The sequence below is a fragment of the Patella vulgata genome, chromosome 2 (assembly GCF_932274485.2).
Source record: "Patella vulgata chromosome 2, xgPatVulg1.2, whole genome shotgun sequence".
Classification (NCBI taxonomy): Eukaryota; Metazoa; Mollusca; class Gastropoda; family Patellidae; genus Patella; species Patella vulgata.
The window spans coordinates 88,727,192-88,750,437 of NC_065880.2; the positions used below are offsets into that span (position 1 = coordinate 88,727,192).

The window sequence follows — 23,246 nt, forward strand, 5'->3', positions numbered from 1 at the left end:
TTATTATCAGGCAACTTTTAAAGATCTATGTCTATAAATTATGTACATCTCTAAGCGACAATGACGTTAATTATCAATAATTTATGCATATACCTACATAACTAATTAGCTTGCAATCTGTTTCAACACCCGAATCGATAAAATCAAGGGAAAACGGATAATAGAACAAAGCCGACCAGTTCTTGTTTATCGCGTGACGTCATAGCAGACTTTCAGCCATGATTGATCTAAGACTGGTTAAGAAAAAATCGATCAAACTTTTTACACGGGGCTCGAGCTTTCTCTGCTTATAAATTCACATTAGCGGTAGGCTTGTTAAAAGTAAGACGTTAGCGGGCAATTTAGAGAAAACTTTTAATTAAGTTGGTGGCTAGATTTTAATTTATTAATCCGATTAATTCCGTTTGAAGTCGAGGTTAACTTCATCATGTCGGGTACAAATCGCCGACCACTGAGTGCTCAATCAAGAACTGCTTGGGGAGACGGCATTGACAACTACGGATCTGAGCCTGGACCTCCGGATTCACCAATGGAAAACAAAAATTGGAATGGCAGTCAAAGTGACACCAGGGCTCTGAGCCGAGCTTCTAAACCTCAATCAAAAGGATGCTTCTCCAGAATTTGCGGTGGCATAAGATGTAAGTCCCACTTTTATTCTTTTATAAATGTCTTCTTTTTTTTTGAAAAATAATTTCAAGAACTAGATATATTATATAGAAAGTACAAAATGATTGAAGATGTGTATGCTATAATATTTATAATCTTAGATTCTATTTATTCTAGTTAAAGTAAAGGAATTTTTAAGAACTAAATTCACTGTATGTGTAGGCCAATGTGTTGGGCTATATTTAAATTTAGGGCAGAGTATTTGGCTAGGCCTCATTAAAAATGACTTGGGCAACTGATGGTGGTTCTAGTACTCAGGAATAAAGTTTGTGTTATTAATTTTATTGACTTGACACTCAGCCCTTTTCTTGGGCTTGTTTAATAGATAAAAAAATAATTTTGTGGGTTCCTATTTATTTATTGCACAAAGAAAAGATCTTACACAGTCAATCTACTTTTTTGTATACCATGTTTACAGGTGAAATTGTCAAATATAAAAGATATTTTTGCATTCCATTTGCGCAATTTATCTCTAGATCCCAAAATCAGTCGTCAAAAATAAGATGTTTATTGATTTTGTATAAATATTTGATTGAAGAGAACCCAAAGCACTGACAAATAACAGGATTTAAAAGCCGTCAGACAAGTTCCTGCTAATGTTTGGATCTTGGTGTCATGACAACTATTGATGTAACAGGTGAATCGATTGGTTAAATCGATAGAAATGACAATAGCTGTGGTTTTTAAATGGCTGAAGACAAACAGTACAAGTCAGAAAAATCAATCAATAATATATTGGTACAATACGCTTAAAAAGAATAAAGAATGTTTTTAATCTACAGCTTTTATCTTCGTTGAGATGTTATGCTGCAAATCAATAACCTTGATATTGATTGGTTTAAAAGGCTCAGTGACGGCGGTACCCATAGCAATTATTGCCATGGTGGTTATGGAATAAACATCCAAGTGGCACTTAATATTATAAGCTTATATTATTATAGCTCAATAAAGACAACAGAGAATTATATGGATCTGGTATTATCAAAACATCTGTAACTTTTGTCATTTAGTTTTTTTATTTTCCGGCATGGTTCCCCCTTGTCAGTGATGCAGGACGGAGGGTCTGACCAGGACAGCCATCTAGTCCTTTGGATGGTATGAAAAACCAAGGTCCCGTGTACACATTGGCATGCATGTAAAAGATCCCTTGACAGTTGGAATTCGATATAAGAGTAGGCTGTAGTGCCCTGTCCGGGCAAAATTTCCTCGTAGCACACTCACTGTATAGCATATGTCCGTCTTCATTAGCCCAGTTTGGAGTAGGACGTAAAAACCCATTTCATTTCATTTGGTTTTTTTTTTTTTTTAGCAAAGTAGGATGTTAAACTTCATTTTATTTTTTGAGAAAACTGATTCTCAACTCTCCCAGGTACCATAATGTAGGGAAACGCAATATTGGTGTCACATATACAAAGAAAGAAATCTTGAAATCCAACAAAAAGCAAAAGCATTAGGACTAGTAGTACACATCTTAGTGGCATCCCCACAACCCACCCATCCACCCCTCCATCCATCCATCCATCCATCCATTTATCCATTTGACAGACTTAAAAACAGAATTTAAAATGAATATGTATAGACCAGTTAGATTTGAAGCCAGCCTTACCTAAATTCCTTGAGGCAAATTTCTAATCGATGCTAAGATGTAGTTATTTCTGTTACTTGTGTTTCTTATCCAGAACCAGTGCTGGATTTACAAACAGGTTTGGCAGGCTGAAGCCTAGGGATATAGGGGGCCTTCGACCCACTGTCATTTATATAAGCTTTTCTTACAGACACTGTAATCGTCATCCCTAGCTTTTCGCACTTGTGTTTAAAATACATTTTCATCTTCCTCTAGTCTTGAGGGTGGGAAAATAGGAGGGGCCTCTGACTCATAAAGGCCCCACAAACCGTAAAGATATAACTTAGGACGGCCTCTAACGTCATATGAATTAATAAGTCTAAATGTCCTAGGTCTACAGTTAACAAGAAAACCTTTTTACGTCATTAATTCTACGATTTTTGATATTTTTCAGCATTATGGGCCACACGTCATACAGAGGAGACCAAACAGAACCGAGAATTGTATGTGAAGACAACTCTGCGAGAACTGATTATCTACATTGTTTTCTTGATCATCATCTGTGTCAGTAAGTATACAGGGCAATAGTTTAATAACGCAGGGGTATATTCTTCCTTGTTTAATAACGCAGGGGTATATACATATTCTTCCTTTTTCCATGGATATTTATCCAAGGAGAGAGAGAGAAATGGGGTTTAACGTCCACTCGACTCAAACTAGGTCATTTTGGGACTAACATATGGTTTAATTTTATTTCAATAATTCGCTTGCGCTTAAGAGTCTTTAGCAGTGGGAGGAAACCGGAGGACCCGGAGAAAACCCACGAGGTTTGACAGGCGACATTTATCCAAGGACAAAGGGTAAAAACAAGTAGGGTTGTGCACTTGACAAAATGTATTTCAATACTTTGATCAAGTCAGGGTTTATCACAAAGCACACTTTTATTGATTTTAATTACAACTTTGGTCTTGGATACTTATTTTTTACTGCAAAGCCTAAATAATCTGACTAATTATGAAGTCTTTATAAACAGTCTAGCTAACATTTGAATATAAAATTAAAGGACAAAAATATTGATACTGCAAAAATGTATCGATGCAGTGTATCGCAGATGATCGTATTCCAATATATCGATATAGCAATATTTTTTTTTGACAGCCCTTTTGAAAAACCAGTCAAGATGAATATGTATCCCCTTTAAAATTGATAGGTTAAATTTCTGGACTGTTAACCCATAAGACCAGTGTTCTTTAGTTTTCTTTCTACCTACATCTATTTATTTTTTGTACACAAAATGTTGGGCACAACTCCGGCTTTTGTCAGACATACTGTATAATCCGTCTGGTGTATGTCGTTTTGTGGATACCCTGGTTGTATGTGACAAGGAGTAGGGTTGCCTGGTCCAACCCCTACATGCAGCAAGCGAATTATTGGAATAAAATTGAACCATATGTTGGTCCCGAAATTATTTATTTTGTATCAGGTGGACATTAAACCCCATTTCTCTCTCTCTGATTTTATCAGGAACAGATTTGTGATTTTTATTTATTTCTTTTTGATAAATAAGATATAGGTCTGACACAGAGTTAAAATTGTCAGGTAAAACTGTAGTCACATGCAGGTACATCATTATTCCCAGCTTGGATACAAATTTCAAGAAATCAGAAAATGTCCCAAATGCCCCTACTGTTATTGTTGTTAGACATCTGATTAATTACATCTCGTTTTAAAGTTTGTGAAAGTCTGCTTCCCATATTATGGACCAGATACCTGATTAATTAGGTATTGTGTAATGTTGTGAAGGTTTACAGCAGTAGGTGTGTGGGTCAACAGATGTTGATTAACTACTCTAACAGGTTGATGATAAACAATGTAATTTACAGGTTAATTACAGGTTGATTATGTAATAATTAAGGGAGACAACTGTCATTTATACCTGGAGTAAAACAGGTGTTAATCATGCTTTAATAAATAATGGAAATAGCTCCTTCTCAATAACCGACTGATTTCAACATATATTCATTACATGAGAGAGAGAAATCAGATTTAATGTCCACTTGACACAAACTAGGTCATTCCGGGACTAACACATGATTCAATTTCATTTGCAGAACTTAATTTATAATTTAGATTAATTTGCAGAACGAAAAGGATTAATAGTGTGAGCTCGTTAAGCAGCGCCGATGTCGCCCCTCTCAGTGATTGTAGCGGCCTGATCCAGGCAAAATTAAAGCACACTGCGTGGCATATGCTGTCTTTATTAGCCCAGTTGGTGCAGAAATGTAAGACGTAAAACCCCCATTTCATTTCATTTCATTTCTTGTATTTTAACACTGCGTAGAATGTTTTGAATTATTGAATTAAAATTGAATCATATGTTAGTCCCAAAATGACCTAGTTTGTGTTGAGTGAACCTTAAACCTGATTTCTCTTTTTCTCTCTCTCTAAATGACATATCATGAACATCATTTCATGGCACAACATTTATTTCATCATGAGAGATAGAGAGTTTAACACTTGAATTTTATTTCAGTAATTGGCTTGCGCGTATTGGTCTTCAGCAGTGAGAGGAAACTGGAGGACCCGAAGGTTGGACAGGCGACCCTACTCCATTTCACATACAACCAAGGATTTGAAACCACGCCAGTTGACTCAATGACAGACCTTATAATACAGCACGCACGTGCTAATCATTCGGCCATGTTAAAACATTTATGTGCAGTAATTCGGGATTATCTGATGATTATTTTTGTATTTCAGTTACTTTTGGTATGACGAGTACAACTATGTATTACTACACCAAGGTTATGAGTGATTTGTTCCTGGATACACCCAACTCTAAAGCCGGTACATTCCGAACACTAACAAATGTTGATGACTTCTGGAGAGTAAGTTCTCAATTTTTCTTTTTTTTGTTTATTTTGAATATGACAGTTGGAATGCTAGAGCAATCAACTTTATCCGCAAAGCCGGCTCCAGCGGGGGCCTGTTCGGCTACGACTCGACGGTCCTTGAAACTCCGACGGCTAAACATTGCTTTGAAATCTATCAATGCTAGACATTTCAAGACTATATTATATACACACAACGTTTTGGCAAGATATCACTGGTGGTTATCAAGCATACAAATTACAAATGAGGAATTTGTATGCTTGATAACCACTAGTGAAATCTTGTTGAAACGTTGTATGTATATAATATAGTGATTGTTATCCATAGAACTGTGTTGTGTTATATTATGTTCAATAACTAAATGCAATTCAAAGATTATATTTCAAGAAGTGTTCCGGCTTGGTTCCCCCCTTGTAAGGGGTGCAGGACGAAGGGCCTGGCAAGAGACACTGTATAGTCGATCGAATGGGATGAAAATCCTCATTGGCGTGCATCTAACCGAATCCTTGACAGTTGGAATTCGTTATAAGAGTAGGCCTTAGCAAACTCGTCATAGCAAACTGTATTGTGCATGCTAATTTTCATTAACACAGTCAGTAGTCCTGGCACGCTATATCGTTGAATTGATGTATCGCAATTCACATTCTCACGATTCTCGTATTGAATTGGAAGACACTGAATCGATGTATTGCAATTCCTTTTATGTTTATTTTTTTTGTTTCAGTATGTAACCTGTCATTCTTAATTACCCACATGACACATTATCCATAGGTACACAATTGTCTTGGTCCTTATTGATTCAGATCAATATCTTGATATACAAAAGTTATATTTCTTCAACATTGGCAGGACGTAAAATATCAATTATTCATTTATCCTGTTGTTTTCTTGGTTTTATTGACCTGGTTTTGAATCATGATACAAATCGTAGCATGTGAATTGTAATACATATCGTATTGTACTGACTGCAGTTGCAATACCCAGCACTACCAGTGGGTGCAGAACTGTAGGACGTTAAAGGAGCTAAATTGCTAAAATTTGGGACCTAGAAATGGACACAAATGGGTCGCAACGCATATAATATGAATATAAATAAACTCAATCAAATGGCAATCTCTAGCGTCTGGTTATTCCAGTCTACACCGATAGTATTTATTGCGCATACTCTCCAGATAAGAATTTGGCGTCACCGTTTGATATGACTTGTGGAATATGTCTAGCCTTGTTCTTTAGTCCCTTATTACAAATGACTTGTGGAATATGTCTAGCCTCGTTCTTTAGTCCCTTATTACAAATGGCGCTGAAACGCATTATGGTACATGATTCGTGTACCAATGGTAAAATGTTTATTTTGTCTTAAATATTGGATATCAGAAGCCTATCTTTTCGCCTTAAGATAACAACATCAATGTTGATTTAAATTGACAAATAATTTGTGTTTTGAATGTCAAAGACTTCAGATGATATTGAGTTAGAGACTTACATCACTTTTCTCTAATCTTATGTTCAGGCAATCTGATTAAAATACAGATGTATATTTTGTTTCGTTTTTTTTATACTTTCGATGGCCTACACTACATGAAGATCTGACCAGTTGTTTTGGGAGGTGTCGTCAGAGATCATACGTGCGGCTTTTGACCCTATGACATCAAACATTTGATTAACCAATCAGTATTGATGTTTCTAGTGGATTACCCACAGTTCCGTGCACCTCATGCCAAAAGCTCACCGTAACAGACCGTTTGATTGGCTAATCTCTCACACCATTCAGAACACGTCAATGATAACAACTCTTACAGATCCTGGTGTAGTAAAGACAAGTAAAATGAAATTTTGAACTATAAAAAAAGAAACGAAATAGGATCTGTGTTTTAATCAGATTGATGTTCAGGGAACTATCCACATCCTGACTTAATATTTTGTATTTTCAGTATGCCAAGGAACCTCTAATGAAAGGCCTCTACTGGGAAACATGGTATAACAATGAATCCGTTCCAGAAGCTCAACAAGGCTACATTTATTACGAGAACAAGCTACTTGGTGTTCCACGAATCCGGCAGCTCAAGGTCCACAGTAATTCCTGCGTTGTTCATGAAGATTTCAAGGGTGTCATTCAAGAATGTTTTGATTCTTATGCGGAGGGTATAGAGGACACGAAGCCGTTTGGTCAAAATGGTGTCAATGACAATGACACGGCGTATGTATAAATTTTATTGTATATGTTAAAGGGGCATTATGGGAAATTAAAAAAGGAGTTGACTGTTCTCGCTATAATAGTTTAAAACTAGATAACATAAATAGATCATGCTGAAAATTTTGGTCAAATTATTCCACTCGGAACTAAGCTATTAGCTTTTGAATTTTAGGCTAGCTTCGATCATCATTACTAAAGTCGTTACGATCCATGTTTACGTTTAATTATCCTTCACAAAATGTATTCATATCCGCCAAATATCACAGGCTAGCGATGCTATCGAGAGTTGATTATGGTCTGGATAAGTTAATTAATGTCTAATTAATAATTTAGATAACATTTCAGGCCTAAAGAAAGACCTGTAGTAAGCAGATTTAGCTCTTGCATAATGCATGTTTAACAATCTCAAAAGTCTGTTCACTGATCAACAGTATCGTATTTAGGGGGGTTGTTAATGTTATGAATATTTTTGCAATAAAATATATTTTAGTTACCAATTTTGTTTTGTTCAATTTTAAGCTTCTTTTCTGTTTTCTTTTTCAGATGGAACTATCAAACGGAATCGACTCTGGGCGGCTCGTCACATTGGGGTTTGCTGACAACCTATAGTGGTGCGGGTTATGTGCAGGACTTGGCGTTAAATATGTCAGAATCCGAGAAGATTATCAACAATCTATTTGATAATTTATGGATTACGCGAGGAACAAGAGCGATATCCATAGACTTTACCGTTTACAACGCCAACATCAATCTCTTCTGTGTAATTAGGTAATATATTTCAACTTTTGGTTCATTGTTATCTCCCGCCAAACTTAATAAAACAGTGACAGTCAATTATTTTTTTGAATGGTCAGATATCCTCCCACAGTCTCATATAACAACTATTAGAGAGCAGAAATTTGCCCGTGTATCTGGTATCACTCGTCAATTCAGTCAGTATAGAAGGATAACTCGTGTTTTCCTTTACTTAAATCTGCATTACACCTCTATCGTAGCAATGAACTGTGTGTTAAAATGATATTTGGAACGTGTTAAACCAGTTCTATCACATATGTGATAATGACTGACACCAATATTGTCCTTTAAGGTGTCTGGGTATCTTCCTTTAAATATTTGTTAAATCTGGGATATATCCTTTATTTTAAAAATATTCCTATTTTGTTTTTATTTTTAGATTGTTTATTGAATTCCCTGCAACTGGTGGTGCCATTCCATCTTGGACGTTCCGTACCGTAAAACTGATCCGTTATGTTAGTATCGGTGATTTCTTCATCATGGCCTGTGAATGTATCTTCGTCCTGTTCATCCTCTACTATATTGTTGAAGAATGCCTCGAGGTAAGATCTCAATCTCAATTTCGTGGGGTTTTTTTTATACTACATGAAGATCTGACAGATTGTTTTGGGGGGGTACGTCAGGGGTCGTACGAGCGGCTTTTGACCCGATGACATCAGACATTTGATTAACCCACAGTTCCGTGCATCTCATGCCAAAAGCTCGCCGTAACAGACCGTTTCATTGGCTAATCCCTCACATCATCCAGAAAACCTCATTGATAACAACTCTTCCACATCCTTCTGTAGTAAAGAACCCAGATTAAACGAAAGGCTCCCACACACTCCCTCAATAGCTCAAGTATCAGAAATTAATCCAGCAATGGCCGGATAGGGATTTCTCAGGCCATTGCTTCAGGAATATGGGTCATTTGTTGCTTTCTAAAAGTAGCTCATCCTCCGAGATCCAAGTCAGTTACGGTCCGGGTCCTCCGGTTTCCTCCCACTGCTAAAGACCCCTACGTGCAAGCGAATTATGGAAATAAAATTGAACCATATGTTAGTCCCGAAATGACCTAGTTTGTGTCGAGTGGACGTTAAACCCCGTTTCTCTCTCTCTCTCAAAGTCATTTTCGAAGTTTTTCGGATTCTGACTGTCAACGAAAAATAGATACATGATAATAACGGTCTTCTGCAATTCAAAATATCGTTGCCATTGTGAAGTTTATAATTAATTATGCCTGATATTTTTAGATCAAGAAACATCGTCTCCACTACTTCAAGAGTTTCTGGAATATTCTTGATATCTTGGTTATCATTATCTCACTGATCTGTGTGGCGTTTGATGTTTATCGGTCGGTCGAGGTGGACCAGAAATTGACGAGTCTGTTGGTGAACAAGGAACAGTATTCAGACTTTGAACGTCTGAGTTACTGGGAGACGAGGTTTAGCAACGCCATCGCCATCTGCGTCTTTTTGGCCTGGATTAAGGTAAGTTTTCACTGTTTCGTTTAACAATTTGATGAAATAAAAATAAATGGAAATAAAAATAAATAGAAATAAGTCTTAAGACCCAGTAATGGCTCAATGGACGTTTCTTCAAAATGAAATGAAATGGGCTTTAATATCCTGCTGTTCTACTCCGACTGGGCTAATGAAAAAAGGTACTGCAGCCTACTCTTATATGTTCAACCTCGTGGAGTTTTTCTGGGTCCTCTGGTTTACTCCCACTGCTAAAGACCCTGTGCACAAGCAAATTATTGAAATAAAATTGACGCATATGTTAGTCCCTAAATGACCTAGTTTGTGTCGAGTGGATGTTAAACCCCATTTCTTTTTAGAAATGAAATGGGGTTTATCGTCCTATTTTTCTGCTCCTATACTGGGCTAATGAAGACGGGCATACGCCATACAGTGGGCTATGAGGGAAATTTTGCCCGGGCAGCGGCACAATCGCCTACTCTTATATCGAATTCCAACCACGAAGGGATCTTTTACGTGCATTCCAATGTATACACGGGACCTTGTTCTTTCGTCTCATCCAAAGGACTAGACAGCTGTCCTTTTTAGAAATCCAACTTTTACGATAATGTAATTTGCACGGTTTTAAATAGAAATACACACATATATAAAAATTTTGCGGGCTTCTTGGAATTTAAGATTATTATTATTTTATTCAGATTTTCAAGTACATCAGCTTCAACAAGACCATGACCCAGCTGTCATCAACTCTCGGTCGTTGTGCTAAAGATTTGGCCGGGTTCGCTGTCATGTTCTTCATCATTTTCTTGGCCTTTACGCAGTTGGGTTATCTGCTCTTTGGTACGCAGGTGAAAGACTTCAGCAGCTTCCAGAACTCATTGTAAGCATTAGGTTTTTAATTTTATTGGGTTAAGCAATGTTTTTTGGGGATTGAGGTGGGGGACATTGGTGTCACGTCCGTCTTATTTTTAAATAATTAGTTTTATTATCAGTTTTATTTGTCGAGACTTTGCAGAAGCAGGGGACTATTAAAATGGGTTCGTCCATCTGTCTATCTGTCCGTCGGGACACAATAACTCTCTTTCTAATTGAGCTAGAATGTTCAAACTTGGTGTAGGTGTTTATTAGGTCAGTGCCTTGATGGAGTTCGAAGATGAGCATTTTCTGCTTAGGGTAAGCAGAGATAATTAATTTGATTGGTTGATGCTTTGGGACACGATAACTTTAGTTTTAAATAAGTGAGAGTGATGAAACGTGCTGTATAGTTTCTTTACATCACTACCTTGACTATGTTCGATGATGAGCAATAAGCAATTTGATTGGTCAAGAGTTTAGAGCCTGATAGCTTTCATTACATCAATACCTTGACTGGGTTCGATGATGAGCATTATTGGGCTAAGCAGAGATATAAGCAATCTGATGACTGCCATCTTTTTATTTTGTTATTGAGGCAGCGGACATCAGCATCACTTATTTTAATTTAAAACTATCTTGCTTGCAGCTTCACCCTGTTCCGAATCATCCTGGGAGACTTTGACTTCCAGCAACTCGAGGCAGCAAACCGAATTCTTGGACCGATCTTCTTCATGCTGTTCGTATTCTTTGTATTCTTTGTACTGATCAACATGTTCTTAGCCATCATTAACGATACTTACTCGGAAGTCAAAGGTGACATGGCCAATATGAAGAACGAATTTGAAATGGCTGACTATTTTAAGAAGGTATATTTAATGGTTTTTGGGGTTTTTTTTAATAGCGCACAACTTCCATGACTTTATGACATGCATTAAGGAGCATTATTAATCAACAAATTTTTTTAGAAATTTCTGTGTTAATGCCCTTGAGTACCTGGTTAAACTTGAGTTGGAAAGCAGGCTGAAATAGCATTTTTAAACATACATTTTGCAAGAGCTAAATTTGCCTATTGCAGGTTTTTCTTTAGTCCTGAAATGTTATTAACATTAGATAACTTATCCAGACCATAATCAACCCTCGATGTCATCGCTAGCATGCAATATTTACTGGATTAGGATCCGATATGCTACTCTATGCTCATTCATGATTAAATCAAGAAATAGATAATCAAGACTATGTTTTTTATCATACTGACTTTAGTAATGATGATCAAGTCTAGGCCCAAAATTCAATCGCTAAATTTTCGGTTCAGAGTGGATCAATTTGACAGAAATTTTCAGCAGATTCCCTTTAGATTATCTAGTTTTTAACTATGTAGTGAGAACTGCCAACTCGTTATCTAATCTCCCATAATGTATCTTTAATGTTGTCTCATAAAATTACACAACACTTCCCGGAGAGCTCGCAGTAATATTCAAATATTTGCCTGATGTCGTAAATAATGTAGGATATGCTTATTTGTAAAGCAGATATTTCACACAATCTGATTAAAACACAGTTTCGTTTTTATAGTTTAAAATTTCATTTTACTTGTCTTTACTACACTTGGTTCTGGAAGAGTTGTTATATAACCTGCGTTCTGGTTGATGTGAAGGATTAGCCAATGAAACAGTCTGTTTTACTGCAAGTTCTTGGCATTTGATACACAGTACTTTGGGTAAACCACTAGAAACGTCAACGCTGATTGATTAATCAATGTCTGACGTCATAGGGTCAAAAGCCCTTCGTACGTCCCCTGACGCGATCTTCCAGTACAACTGGTCCGATCTTCATGTAATGTAGGCCATCGAAAGTATAAAAAAAACAAAACGAAATATAGATCTGTATTGTAATCAGATTGATAGATCACACAAATATTTGAAGACTGAGATGAGAATTTATAATTTTCGTTATTCCTTATGAACTAAAACAATTGGAATTTGATCTGGAATCAACTTATGTTTTAAAATGTGGTATTCATTGTTTTGTAGGGCTACTCGCGTGTATTGGACAAATTGAACCTCAAAAGAGATAAAATCGTGGATATTCAGAAGGCCTTGCGATCAGCAGACATCAACCAGGACAAACAACTCGACTTTGATGAATGGAGGCAGGATCTTAAAACGTAAGTAAACCTACAGTATCATCTAGAACACCAGATGGGGGTCACAGTGGCTAAGTGGGTAGGACGCTGGCTTGCTAGCCTGGAGGTGTTCGATCCCTGCATTGACCGAGAAAGTTCATCCAGATTTTCCGGCGTGGTTTACCCTTGTCTAGTCGTTGAGATGGAACGAAAAACAGAGGTCCCGCGTACACATCGGTGTGCACGTTAAAGATCCCTTGTGTCACAGAGGGCTGGGAAAGGGACAACATATAGTCCTTCGGATAGGACAAAAAAACAAGGTCCCGTGTAAAACAACCCTTGGCAGTTGGAATTTGATAAAAGAATATGTCGTAATGCCGCTGTCCGGGAACCACATTTCATTTTTAAAAAATGTTGGCTAGCTTGATTTGATATAATTATTTGTGATCTGTTATTGTAGTCGTGGTTACGCTGATGCTGAAATTGAGGCTATGTTTGCTAAATATGATATCGATGGCGATCGAGTACTTGATGAAGGAGAACAAAAACGTATGCAGGCCGATCTTGCTGACCAAAGGGTAAATATATTTCACTTGTAATTCACAGCAACTCAGATGAAAGATGCACGTAAAAGATCCCTTGACAGTTGGAATTCGATATAAGAGTAGGCCTTAGTGCCGCTGTCCGGGCAAAATTTTCCTCATAGCACACTGTATGGCGTATGCCCCGTCTTCATTAGCCCAGTTCGGAGCAGAACAGTAGGATGTTAAGCCCCATTTCATTTCATTTCAATAAATGAAAGAGACAGAAAGGGGGCGGGTGGGCGGGGAGAGAGAGAGATGGGATTTGAGTTCCACTTGACACAAACTAGGTCATTTCAGGACTAATATATGGTACAATTTCATAATTGGCTTGTGCATAGGGATCTTTAGCAGTGGGTACCCAGAGAGAACCCCCAATGTTAGACAGGGGCCTGTTCCACGACTTTTAACTACTTTATAAAACAAATTTTATTAATTTGATTGGATAATATTAGATTGATTTTAGTGCTTAGCCAATCAAAATTGAAGTATCTACTAAAATTTGATTTTATCTTTAGTTAAGATTTCGAGAAACAGGCCCCTGGTGATTAACGAATTCTATCCTTACTGAAAGGAAAGCTGAGGAATCAGGGTACAGCTAGGACAAGATCGGATCTCAGTGATACGGTTGGGGATCAAAATAAGATCTAAATGAAGGAGGTGTTTCAGACTCAAGCCCTTTATCAATCAGTTATCTACATAAAGCTTTTTAACAAGACTGTATAGAAAAGCGGGGTTGGATGGCCAAATGATTAGCATGTGCGCGCTGCATCATAAGGTTTCGATTCCCCGGTTGTACATGACAAGGAGTAGGGTCGCCTGTTCAACCTCGTGGGTTTTCTCCGGGTCCTCAGGTTTCCTCCCACTGCTAAAGACCCCTACGTGCAAGCGAATTATTGAAATAAAATTGAACTATATGTTTGTCCTGAAATGACCTAGTTTGTGTCTCTCTCTCCCCCCTCTCCCCCCCTCTCTCTCTCCTTCTCTCTCTCTCTCTCTCCCCCTCTCTCTCTCTCTCTCTGTATTGAAAATTAAAAGATTTGCTGTTGGTGAGACTATGTCCATTTCCCTGCTGCCTATTTTGAATAGAAATGTTAATTTTCAACCGATTTATTTTATTTTAGGTGGCTCTTAACAAAGCTTTTAACGAACTCGAAGGCAAAGGAACTCGACAAGGTACGGCTCGTAGATCCAGTAGTCGTGTCAGTTTTAATGACGACAGTGGTGACGACAGTGACGATGAAGACAGCGGCACAAAATCTTCTAGAACAGGCAGAACTTCCAGTGGTGTTTCATACGAAGAATTTACAGTTTTATCGCGAAGGGTGGATAGAATGGAACATTCGATTGGTAGTATTGTGTCAAAGATAGACGCTGTTTTAGTAAAATTAGAAGCTATGGAAAAAGCTAAATTAAAAAGAAGGGAAACAATGGGAAAAATATTAGACAGTATTACAGAGGTAGGTCATCATGTTACATTTAGTCCTGGGGGTGGGGTGGGGATGGGGGTGCTTCGGTTGTCCTAATTTTCATACTAGGATCAATTAATCTGCATGTGATGCTTGGTTCCCACTGTTATAGGATTGTCCCTATTGAGTCCAAGATCTGCTACATGCCGATACGTACGTACGTTCGGATACGTTTCCATATGATTTACACAATTGCTACGACTGACCTCAATATTTATATATATATGACAAAACCTGATGGGATCATCATGATTACTCCACGATTAAAACCACAATTTTGATCTCAGCTCGAATCGTGATAGTGGCTACCTAGCATAACCGGTTGCAGACAAGATTGAAACATAAGTGAGTGTAACTGAAAAATACGAGAAAACTGCAAACCGTCAAGTTTTCTGGACCATTTGCTGGCATGTGTTCGACTATTGCTTGATAATGACTAGAGATCTCCCTCATTAATTCCATAGAATTATTACCTGTACATACATAGATTATTTCCTGTTCAAAAGTTGGGACCCAGTTCAACAAACAATTTCACTGCATTAAACTATAATGCTTCGAATTCTGCTGATACAACCCCCCCCTCCCCCACCAACACCCCCCTTTGTCCTCGAGCTAAACTCACCTACCTGTTGTACTCGAGATAAACTTAACCACCTGTTGTACTCCAGGTAAACTCACCCACCTAGACTCTCCCACCTGTTGTACTCCAGGTAAACTCACCCACCTGTTTTACTCCAGGTAGACTCACCCACCTGTTGTACTCCAGGTAGACTCTCCCACCTGTTGTACTATAGGTAAATTCACCCACCTTTTGTACTCCAGTTTAGACGATAACATAATACAATATTTTTATTATTGCAGTCCGATGGGACGAGTGATGAGATGAAGCGAGAACAGATGGAGAGATTAGTTAGAGAAGAATTAGAAAGATGGGATTCAGAAACATCTATGACAGCAGGTAGCGGACGGGGCGCATCACCTGGTGCAGGTAGTGGTAGTAGTGGTCACGGAGCACGACCCAGATCACGCCCAGCTTCAGGACAAAACGTAAGATATTGACCTCTTTATTTGAGTAATAAATTTCGAAAGATATAATTAAATATTGTTTTCTCCTGGGATGCAGTAGCTCAAGGGGGGGTGGGAGGGGAGTCCGTAGTGTGGCTTTCATTCGCAAAGAAACATCACAACATAAATATATGTATTTATTCAAGGATTATAATATGAATTATTAAAATTTGAGGAGAGGGGTCGTATAGGCTATGCCTGCATCCTGATCCCTTTTCATCCATTTGAAATAAAATATATATAATAAAAATAAAATTTATTGAAAAATTTTTTTTTACTTTTTTGACAGTCTTCAGATGTTTAAACGGTAATTTGTAATAATGAATTTGTTTTTCACGTATATCTTCTGTTTTTTACGTATTACCCAGTTCAGTTAATGTAAACGAATACTGTATAATGTTTAATTTTATTGTTATGTTGGTCTCTGTTTTAATTTGGTTTTTGTGTAGACCTTTTAATTTGTTTTGTGTTTCTTCATGATTGTATTTACGGTCGTTACTATCGCTCAGATTATTTCCTGGCCCAGAAATAATAATTTTCATTGTCCCTGTTAAAGGCTCAATACCACTCTTGTTGTAACTGAATAATATGTCCCAATCTTTATTCTGGTCAACAAATTGTACTATTTTACAATATTCCAATTAATTGATGATACAAATTTCATCTTAACACGCCTAATTTAAAAAATTGGAAAAATTCAACTAAATGATTTGAAAAGCCTGACGTAAAGCTTTTCAAATGTGACTTGGATTTAAAAATATTTTTGAACCCTCTGGACAAGTAAAATAGGATGTAATGGATAATTTACACAACAGGTAGGACACTAACACATCTAGTACTTAGAATAAGGCTATTTTTTTATTTTCTGGAGCTGTCAAGCCAGCAAGAGTGTTATCGTCCCAGTTAGGCAATATTATTGGCATTCACTGGCATTTAGTAATTGACCTGGAGATACAAACACTATAACCTGGGTATTATTTAATCTTGTGTATTTAGCACTAATTTCTTTCACGTTTGTTTAATATCAAATCTTTGTTGAAAAATTTGTAAAAAAAACATTTAAAAATCACCCCAAATCATCCAATTTGTACTTGTGTCCAGTTTAAAACTGACTGATTGATTTTGATAATGAGTGTCCAATTTACAAGTATTTAATTTCCTGACCACTGTTAAAAAATTAATCATTATACATCAATAATCAATTGGGATGTTTATTTTTGAACAGTTTATTTATTAAACGAATGTGAAAGAAATTAGTGCTAGATACACAAGATTAAATGATATCCAGATTACATTATATATAGTCAGATATGTTTTAAAGACTGTATCCATGATTTTAGCGTTGTACTATCCCTTAACCCGTTAAGTGCCTAGGTCGTTATATAACGTCCTGGACAACTGCCACTCACTGTGTGTAGGGCGTAATATAACGCCTTGGAGGTATTTTCCCCAACCTATTCTTAGTACATAGTTCTTCGTCACTTTGTCAATATTAATTACACAATAGGGGGTAGTTAACGTTTTAAAAACGTCATGCTTTACTGGTTAAAAATTACAATATTGTTAAAGTTGAATCTCTGATGGGGGATATCGGTTTAAAATCATTCATTTCCATTCAGTATTTACAAAGATATGATGAATTGAAAATCCCATCGATCTGTGCAGCTCCCTATATAAGATGGCAACCATCTTTCTTTGCTGTGAACCAAATTAATGGGCTTGTTTTAAATCCAGTTGAGGGGGTTGGATGGCCGAGTGGTCATCCAAGTGCACGTTGAATCATAACATCTGTCATTGAATGAACTGGCGTGGTTTTGATTCCCCGGTTGTACGTGACCAGGACTAGGGTCGGCTGTCCAACCTCATGGATTTTCTCCAGGTCCTCCGGTTTCCTCCCACTGCTAAAGACCCCTATGCACACGCGAATTATTGAAATAAAATTAAACCATATGTTAGTCCTAAAACGACATGTGGACGGATGGATGTTAAACCCCATCTATATCTCTCTCTCTCTCTCTTTAAATCCAATTGAATCTTGCCCAGGAGATGATCTAGCGTTGGTATTTTGATTTTGATTTTGATTTCTTAATTAAATGTTAAATAATAAATCTGAGTACATATTAAATATTAGCGTTGATTATAGGGTGAGAAATTTGATATTTCCCGAAAAATACAAATCAGGCATTGTTACTTCCATTTACTTGACTTGATATATTTTGTTGTTTCTTTCTTCCAATATCTGTGTAAATCTTTTAGAGGCATTTAGTAACTGAATAGAGCAATAAACTAGAACACATACTTATGGAAAAACAGCTACTTATTTATTTGGGCGACGTTTCAACGAGTATTCTCTCAACGTTATCAAGCTAATAACGTTGAGAGAATACTCTTCAAAACGTCGCCCAAATAAATAAGCAGCTGTTTTTCCATAAGTATGTGTTTTTGTGTATTAATATTTTAGTAGTTTGTTTTGTCAGCAGGTTTGTCTTATTGGTTTTGTTTTTGTGTGTAGTGAAGTCCTCCTGTCCTTGCTATATAAAGATAACTAATTATTTTTATTGTATTACATTTCAGGGAGATTATGTAGTCGAGCACATCACGTCTCCGGTGTGATGATAGTTCCTACACAACTACCATCTTGTCTTAATACTGCTGATGTCAACCATTCCATCGTTCTATGTCTTTATAGAATTTGTTATTTTATTTATGTGTTTTATGGTCTGGTATATAGGCTTTAAATCTCTCTCTCTCTCTCTCTCTCTCTCTCTCTCTTCTCTCTCTCTCTCTCACTCACTCATGAAAGTGCAGATAGCCTGGCTTTTGGGACAGGTGGGGACAAGGTATCTGTATTCGTACATAATACCTCAATTCCTGTCTCCGTTACCTCTTAAGCTATGCTCTCACTCTCTCTCTCTCTCTCGATCAGTTATTAATAGTATTATTTTCTAATGGTATAATCCAGTTATTACTGACCTTGTCCGAGTTGTTACTGAAATATCATGTTACGGCACACCTGGTTACAGCTCCCTGTTAAATGTGCCACATTCAAAAACTTAAAACCAAATTCAAAATAAATTAAGACAAATTGTCTTTCTTGAGAAAAAAACAACTTTAAAACTTTATTTTCCTTCTTTAATTTTTGTTTATCCAGAGGCGAATGAATTAAATCATGGGATGAACAAATATTCAAGTTTCAATCATACTGAGGACATAATCCGTACGCTGGATTAAACCTTAAAAAATAAAAAATAAATATGTTTATTTCCTGAAAAAAATAATTAAGAATTTATTTCTCTTTGGTTTATTTCTTAAGTTTATTTGATTTTTATGTCAATATTTTATCATTATAAAATATGGAGCGATATTAGAATCTGTCCACAAGTTGTTTAATGGTTTCAGGCAAGACATTGAGTAATATATAGATATAACCCTCGGACTATCGTCCTCGTGCAATATCAATATATTACTTAACCTCTCACCTTCGACCATGAACACAAACTTACCATTTGTGGATAGATTCTAAAGTCTAGCCTAAAATAATGTGTTAAGAGATTTGGTTATGGTGGGGTTTTATTTGTAGATTAATTTAATTTTACCTGTTTATTTAATTTTACCTGTATATTTTATTAAAGTTTGTCCTTGTTTGTGAATATTTTAAGGGACCAAGTGTATATTTTGAAAGATAGTAATATTACTACTGTGAATATTGCATGAAAATTTTAACCATGAAAACTTTGTAATTCTTGACTAACTTCATGTCTCTCATTGTCTTCTTTCTCCAGCCCTGTGGGTTTTCTCCGGGTTTTCTCCGGGTTCTCCAGGTTTCCTCCCACTGCTAAAGACCCCTACGCGCAAGTGAATTATTGAAATAAAAATTGAACCATGTGTTAGTCCCGAAATGACCTCTAGTTTGTGTTGAGTGGACAAATTAAAAACCCATTTCTCAGTTGTTTAGGCCAAGTGTCAAATTGTTTAGATCTTCCATCAAATTGTTTAGACTTTAGACCCAATGTCAAATTGTTTAGACTTTAGACCCAATGTCAAATTGTTTAGGACCTGGTGTCAAATTGTTTAGGACCTTGTACCCAAGAAAAAGTTAAAGGCCAAAAATATTGTAAATTGCAGAAAAATGGTTCAATGCCTTTACTTTACTCTCCCTATAAAAAATTGTGGACATAAATTATTTAGAGAATTTAATCCCATTGCTCAGTCCCTTAAATGCAATTATACTTTATTTAATTATTTATGATTTTTGTTATATTTAATGGACTTTTTTCTTCTTCTTCTTTTTTTTCACTTACTATGTGAACAAACTTTCAGCAATTTGAAACTGCTGAGGTGCAGTAGGTGTTGTTACTGTTATCACTCCGTCCAATCAGAGCCATTTATTATGATCAAAGTTGCTGTGTTACACACATAATACATGTTTTATTATTGTTAAATTTTATGAAATAGTTACTGCTGGACTTTTAATCTGTCCAAATTTTATGAAATAATGACTGCTGGTCTTTAATCCGTCCAAATTTTATGAAATATTAACTGCTGGTCTTGAATCCGTCCCAGTTTTATCGAAAGAGAATTTATTTTTGAGAGATTATTGTTAAAAACGATTTAATAAGCTGTGCTTAATAAAAAACAATTAAATAAAATAAAAATTCTTACAGATGAAAAATCGTTATTCAAATTAAATTTCTTGAATTCGTACTAATTCTTGAATATATTTAATTATTGATATTAATTGATTATTAATGTTTTAAGGTATTTTATAGAAAAACGTAAATTGTACTCCTGATTCTCGATAGTATTAATTTATTGAAATTATTTGATTATGTATGGCGAATTTTGTATCCTATGTACTACTGAAAACTTGACAAATTGGATTATATCTCTGAATTATTAATAACTGGGGCTTTTTTTTTCACACAATCCGTCCTATTGTAAGTATAATTTTAATCAAAGCCCAGGAAATACTGCTGACTAATTGGAATACATATTTAATTAATTGGAATATATATTTTAATTAATTGGAATACATATTTTAATTAATAACTTGTTTTCTATAATCCGACCTAGTTATGGAAACAAGGAGTCATACCTGTTGAAAACAAAAGCAGTTGACGAGAATTTTAATTAATAACTGTTTTCTTTACCTGTCCTATTATTATTGGTGAATCTTTAAGTAATTTTATAAGCTAAATAAAGATGAAATAAGTATTATTTGTGCCAGATATGTTTGTATATTTTGAAATCAATGTTAATAAATTTAACTGCTGAATAAACTAGTATGATAATAAAGTATGTATAATTTGAGATGACTGCAGATCAATCTAACCGTAACCATGGCTACTAGTCTAATAGACTCTATATATATTAAAGCTTTGTTATGTATATTTTATGTCTGTTATTAAAGTGTGTCAAAGCATTTACTATCACTCTTCACTTGAAATTTGAAATTGTGGAAATGAAATGGCGTTTAATGTCATGCTTTTCTGCTCCGACTGGGCTAATGAAGCCGGGCATACGCCATGTGCTAACAGAGAAATTTTGCCTGCACAACTGCGCTTCAGGGGGGATGGGGGGAGGCGGATATGTAATTTCTCGGCCAAAAAAGGGTCAATATTCATTGAAATGGGACAGCCTTATTAAATATTGCAAGAAAACATCAGGTTTATACACTGAAAACAATAAACATAATGGTTCCAATCCAAGTTTACTAAATCGACACATCCTTTAATATTCATACTCCTGAAGCAGTGGCCCCGTGGAGAAATTCCTGAGTGGGATTAGGTCTAATCAAACGAAATACTGCGAGGAGTATGAATAATATTAGGTCTCGACAAAAGGCCCGTTTGTTACCAGGCTGACTAATAGATGTGTCTAGTTGTTCACGTGGTATGAAAAACCGGGATTTACAATCTCAAGCTTAAGATTAAATAATTTAAACAACAACTCAATAATAAAAAAAAAAATTTTAATACATCAAACACCAATCATTAATTAATAATTATCGTATAGGCTTCTATCCACACTGATGAGTACTAATTAGCACCTTTATATACCGACCAATCAACCCTATAATATACTGGTCATGAATACGCCGATTTTACCGGTAATGAATTAGCCTGGTAATGAATACGCCTGATACCATACATTTGTCTACAGACTAGATCCTTATAAATTACGTTATGGGGGTTGGATGGCCGAATGGTTAGAACGTGCGTGCTGTATCATAAAGCCTGTCATTGAGTCAACTGGCGTGGTTTCGATTCCCCAGTTGTATGTGACAAGGAGCAGGGTCGCCTGTCCAACCTCATGGGTTTTCTCCAGATCCTCCGGTTTCCTCCCACTGCTAGGAACCACACGCACTGGTGAATTATTGAAATAGAGCTGAGCCATATGTTGGTCCAGAAATGACCTAGTTTGTGTGGAGTGGACGTTAAACCCCATTTCTCTCTCTCTCTTTTAAGTAATTGACAAGCTTTGTTAAAAATAAGAATTTTCGATTTATGTGACTCGTTAAATGACGCTGTGTCACTGAATCGACAAGCGATGACTGAAAGAGTTGCGTCCCTTGAGTGACTCTCAAATAGAGAGAGTACACAAAATGAACACCCATTTAAACATCGAATTTAGCGCGAAAAGGTACAGCAAAATCAAAACAAAGATTCAGAATGGCTAATCCAAAAATTCATCTTGTAGTTGCTGCTTGCAGGAACCGAGGAATTGGTATGGATGGTAAAATTCCATGGAGACTGAAGAAAGACATGGAATTCTTCAAGAGAATAACTTCAGAGACAGAAAATGAATCGAAAGAAAATGTGGTTATCATGGGACGCAAGACATGGATGTCCATTCCGCCTAAATTTCGACCCTTAAAAAACCGAGTGAATATAATTCTTAGTAATACCATGACAGAACCTCCGGATGGCGCCTATTTAGCCAACAGTTTTAGTGAAGCCATGAAATTGTCAACAACAGGACCTATGAAAGACCGAATAGAATCGATTCACGTGATAGGAGGAAGCAGTGTGTACCAAGAAGCACTCAATTCAAACTATGATTGTCGTATTTTTCTAACGAAAGTTGACGCTGATTTCGAGTGCGATACATTTTTACCAGAATTCGAAGAGAAAGCAACAGCGCTTGTGGACAATCCTGCGAATGTGCCATCAGAAATACAAACTGAAAATGGAATAAACTTTAGTTTTGTAGTTTATGATAAAATTTGTTCCTGATCAAATCAGACATTGTATTTTAAAGATTGACAGTAGAATATTATCTCTTCGTGTTCTTCAAAATCTTTGGTTTTGATTCCCCCCTTGTACATGACAATAATGAGTAGGGTTGCCTGTGCAACCGCATGTGTTTTCTCCGGGTCATCCAGTTTCTGAGTTTCCTCCCACACCTAAAGACCCCTCAAGCGAATTTTTGAAATAAAATTGAACCATATGTTAGTCCCAGAATGACCCAGTTAATGTTGAGTCAACATTAAACTACCAGTGTGGTACTTGTCTGAGTTATCGTCTAGCTGCATGTACATATACAATTAGAACATCACTAAAATAAAACCTTGTTGAGATATC

The 23,246-nt window shown here is 36.4% G+C and overlaps 2 protein-coding genes across 3 annotated transcripts; both read left to right on the top strand.

Annotated features, from left to right (window-relative positions):
* LOC126810059 (polycystin-2) lies at window positions 1-19,683 on the top strand. 2 transcript variants are annotated; one of them, XM_050535008.2, is made up of 15 exons: window positions 2-638; window positions 2,685-2,798; window positions 4,991-5,118; window positions 7,054-7,319; window positions 7,860-8,084; window positions 8,491-8,653; window positions 9,344-9,580; window positions 10,270-10,451; window positions 11,073-11,292; window positions 12,457-12,590; window positions 13,009-13,126; window positions 14,254-14,589; window positions 15,460-15,645; window positions 15,953-15,970; window positions 18,238-19,683. In XM_050535008.2, the coding sequence occupies exons 1-14, from the start codon at window positions 428-430 to the stop codon at window positions 15,965-15,967; spliced, it is 2,535 nt and encodes an 844-aa protein (XP_050390965.1). In that variant the 5' UTR covers window positions 2-427; the 3' UTR covers window positions 15,968-15,970; window positions 18,238-19,683. The 2 variants fall into 2 exon arrangements, with proteins under 2 accessions (XP_050390964.1, XP_050390965.1); XM_050535007.2 differs by lacking the exon at window positions 15,953-15,970 and having other exon boundaries at window positions 1-638.
* A 2,559-nt stretch (window positions 19,684-22,242) lies between these two features.
* LOC126810145 (dihydrofolate reductase) lies at window positions 22,243-23,246 on the top strand. The gene has a single exon (XM_050535144.2). It carries the CDS (start codon window positions 22,335-22,337, stop codon window positions 22,896-22,898), a length of 564 nt encoding a protein of 187 aa, XP_050391101.1. The 5' UTR covers window positions 22,243-22,334; the 3' UTR covers window positions 22,899-23,246.

Coding starts and splice junctions, on each gene's coding strand:
- LOC126810059 (XM_050535007.2), top strand. CDS start 428: ATGTCGGGTACAAATCGCCGACCACTGAGTGCTCAATCAAGAACTGCT. Junction 7,320..7,859: donor GTCAATGACAATGACACGGC/GTATGTATAAAT, acceptor TTTCTTTTTCAG/ATGGAACTATCAAACGGAAT. Junction 9,581..10,269: donor TCTTTTTGGCCTGGATTAAG/GTAAGTTTTCAC, acceptor TATTTTATTCAG/ATTTTCAAGTACATCAGCTT.
- LOC126810145 (XM_050535144.2), top strand. CDS start 22,335: ATGGCTAATCCAAAAATTCATCTTGTAGTTGCTGCTTGCAGGAACCGA.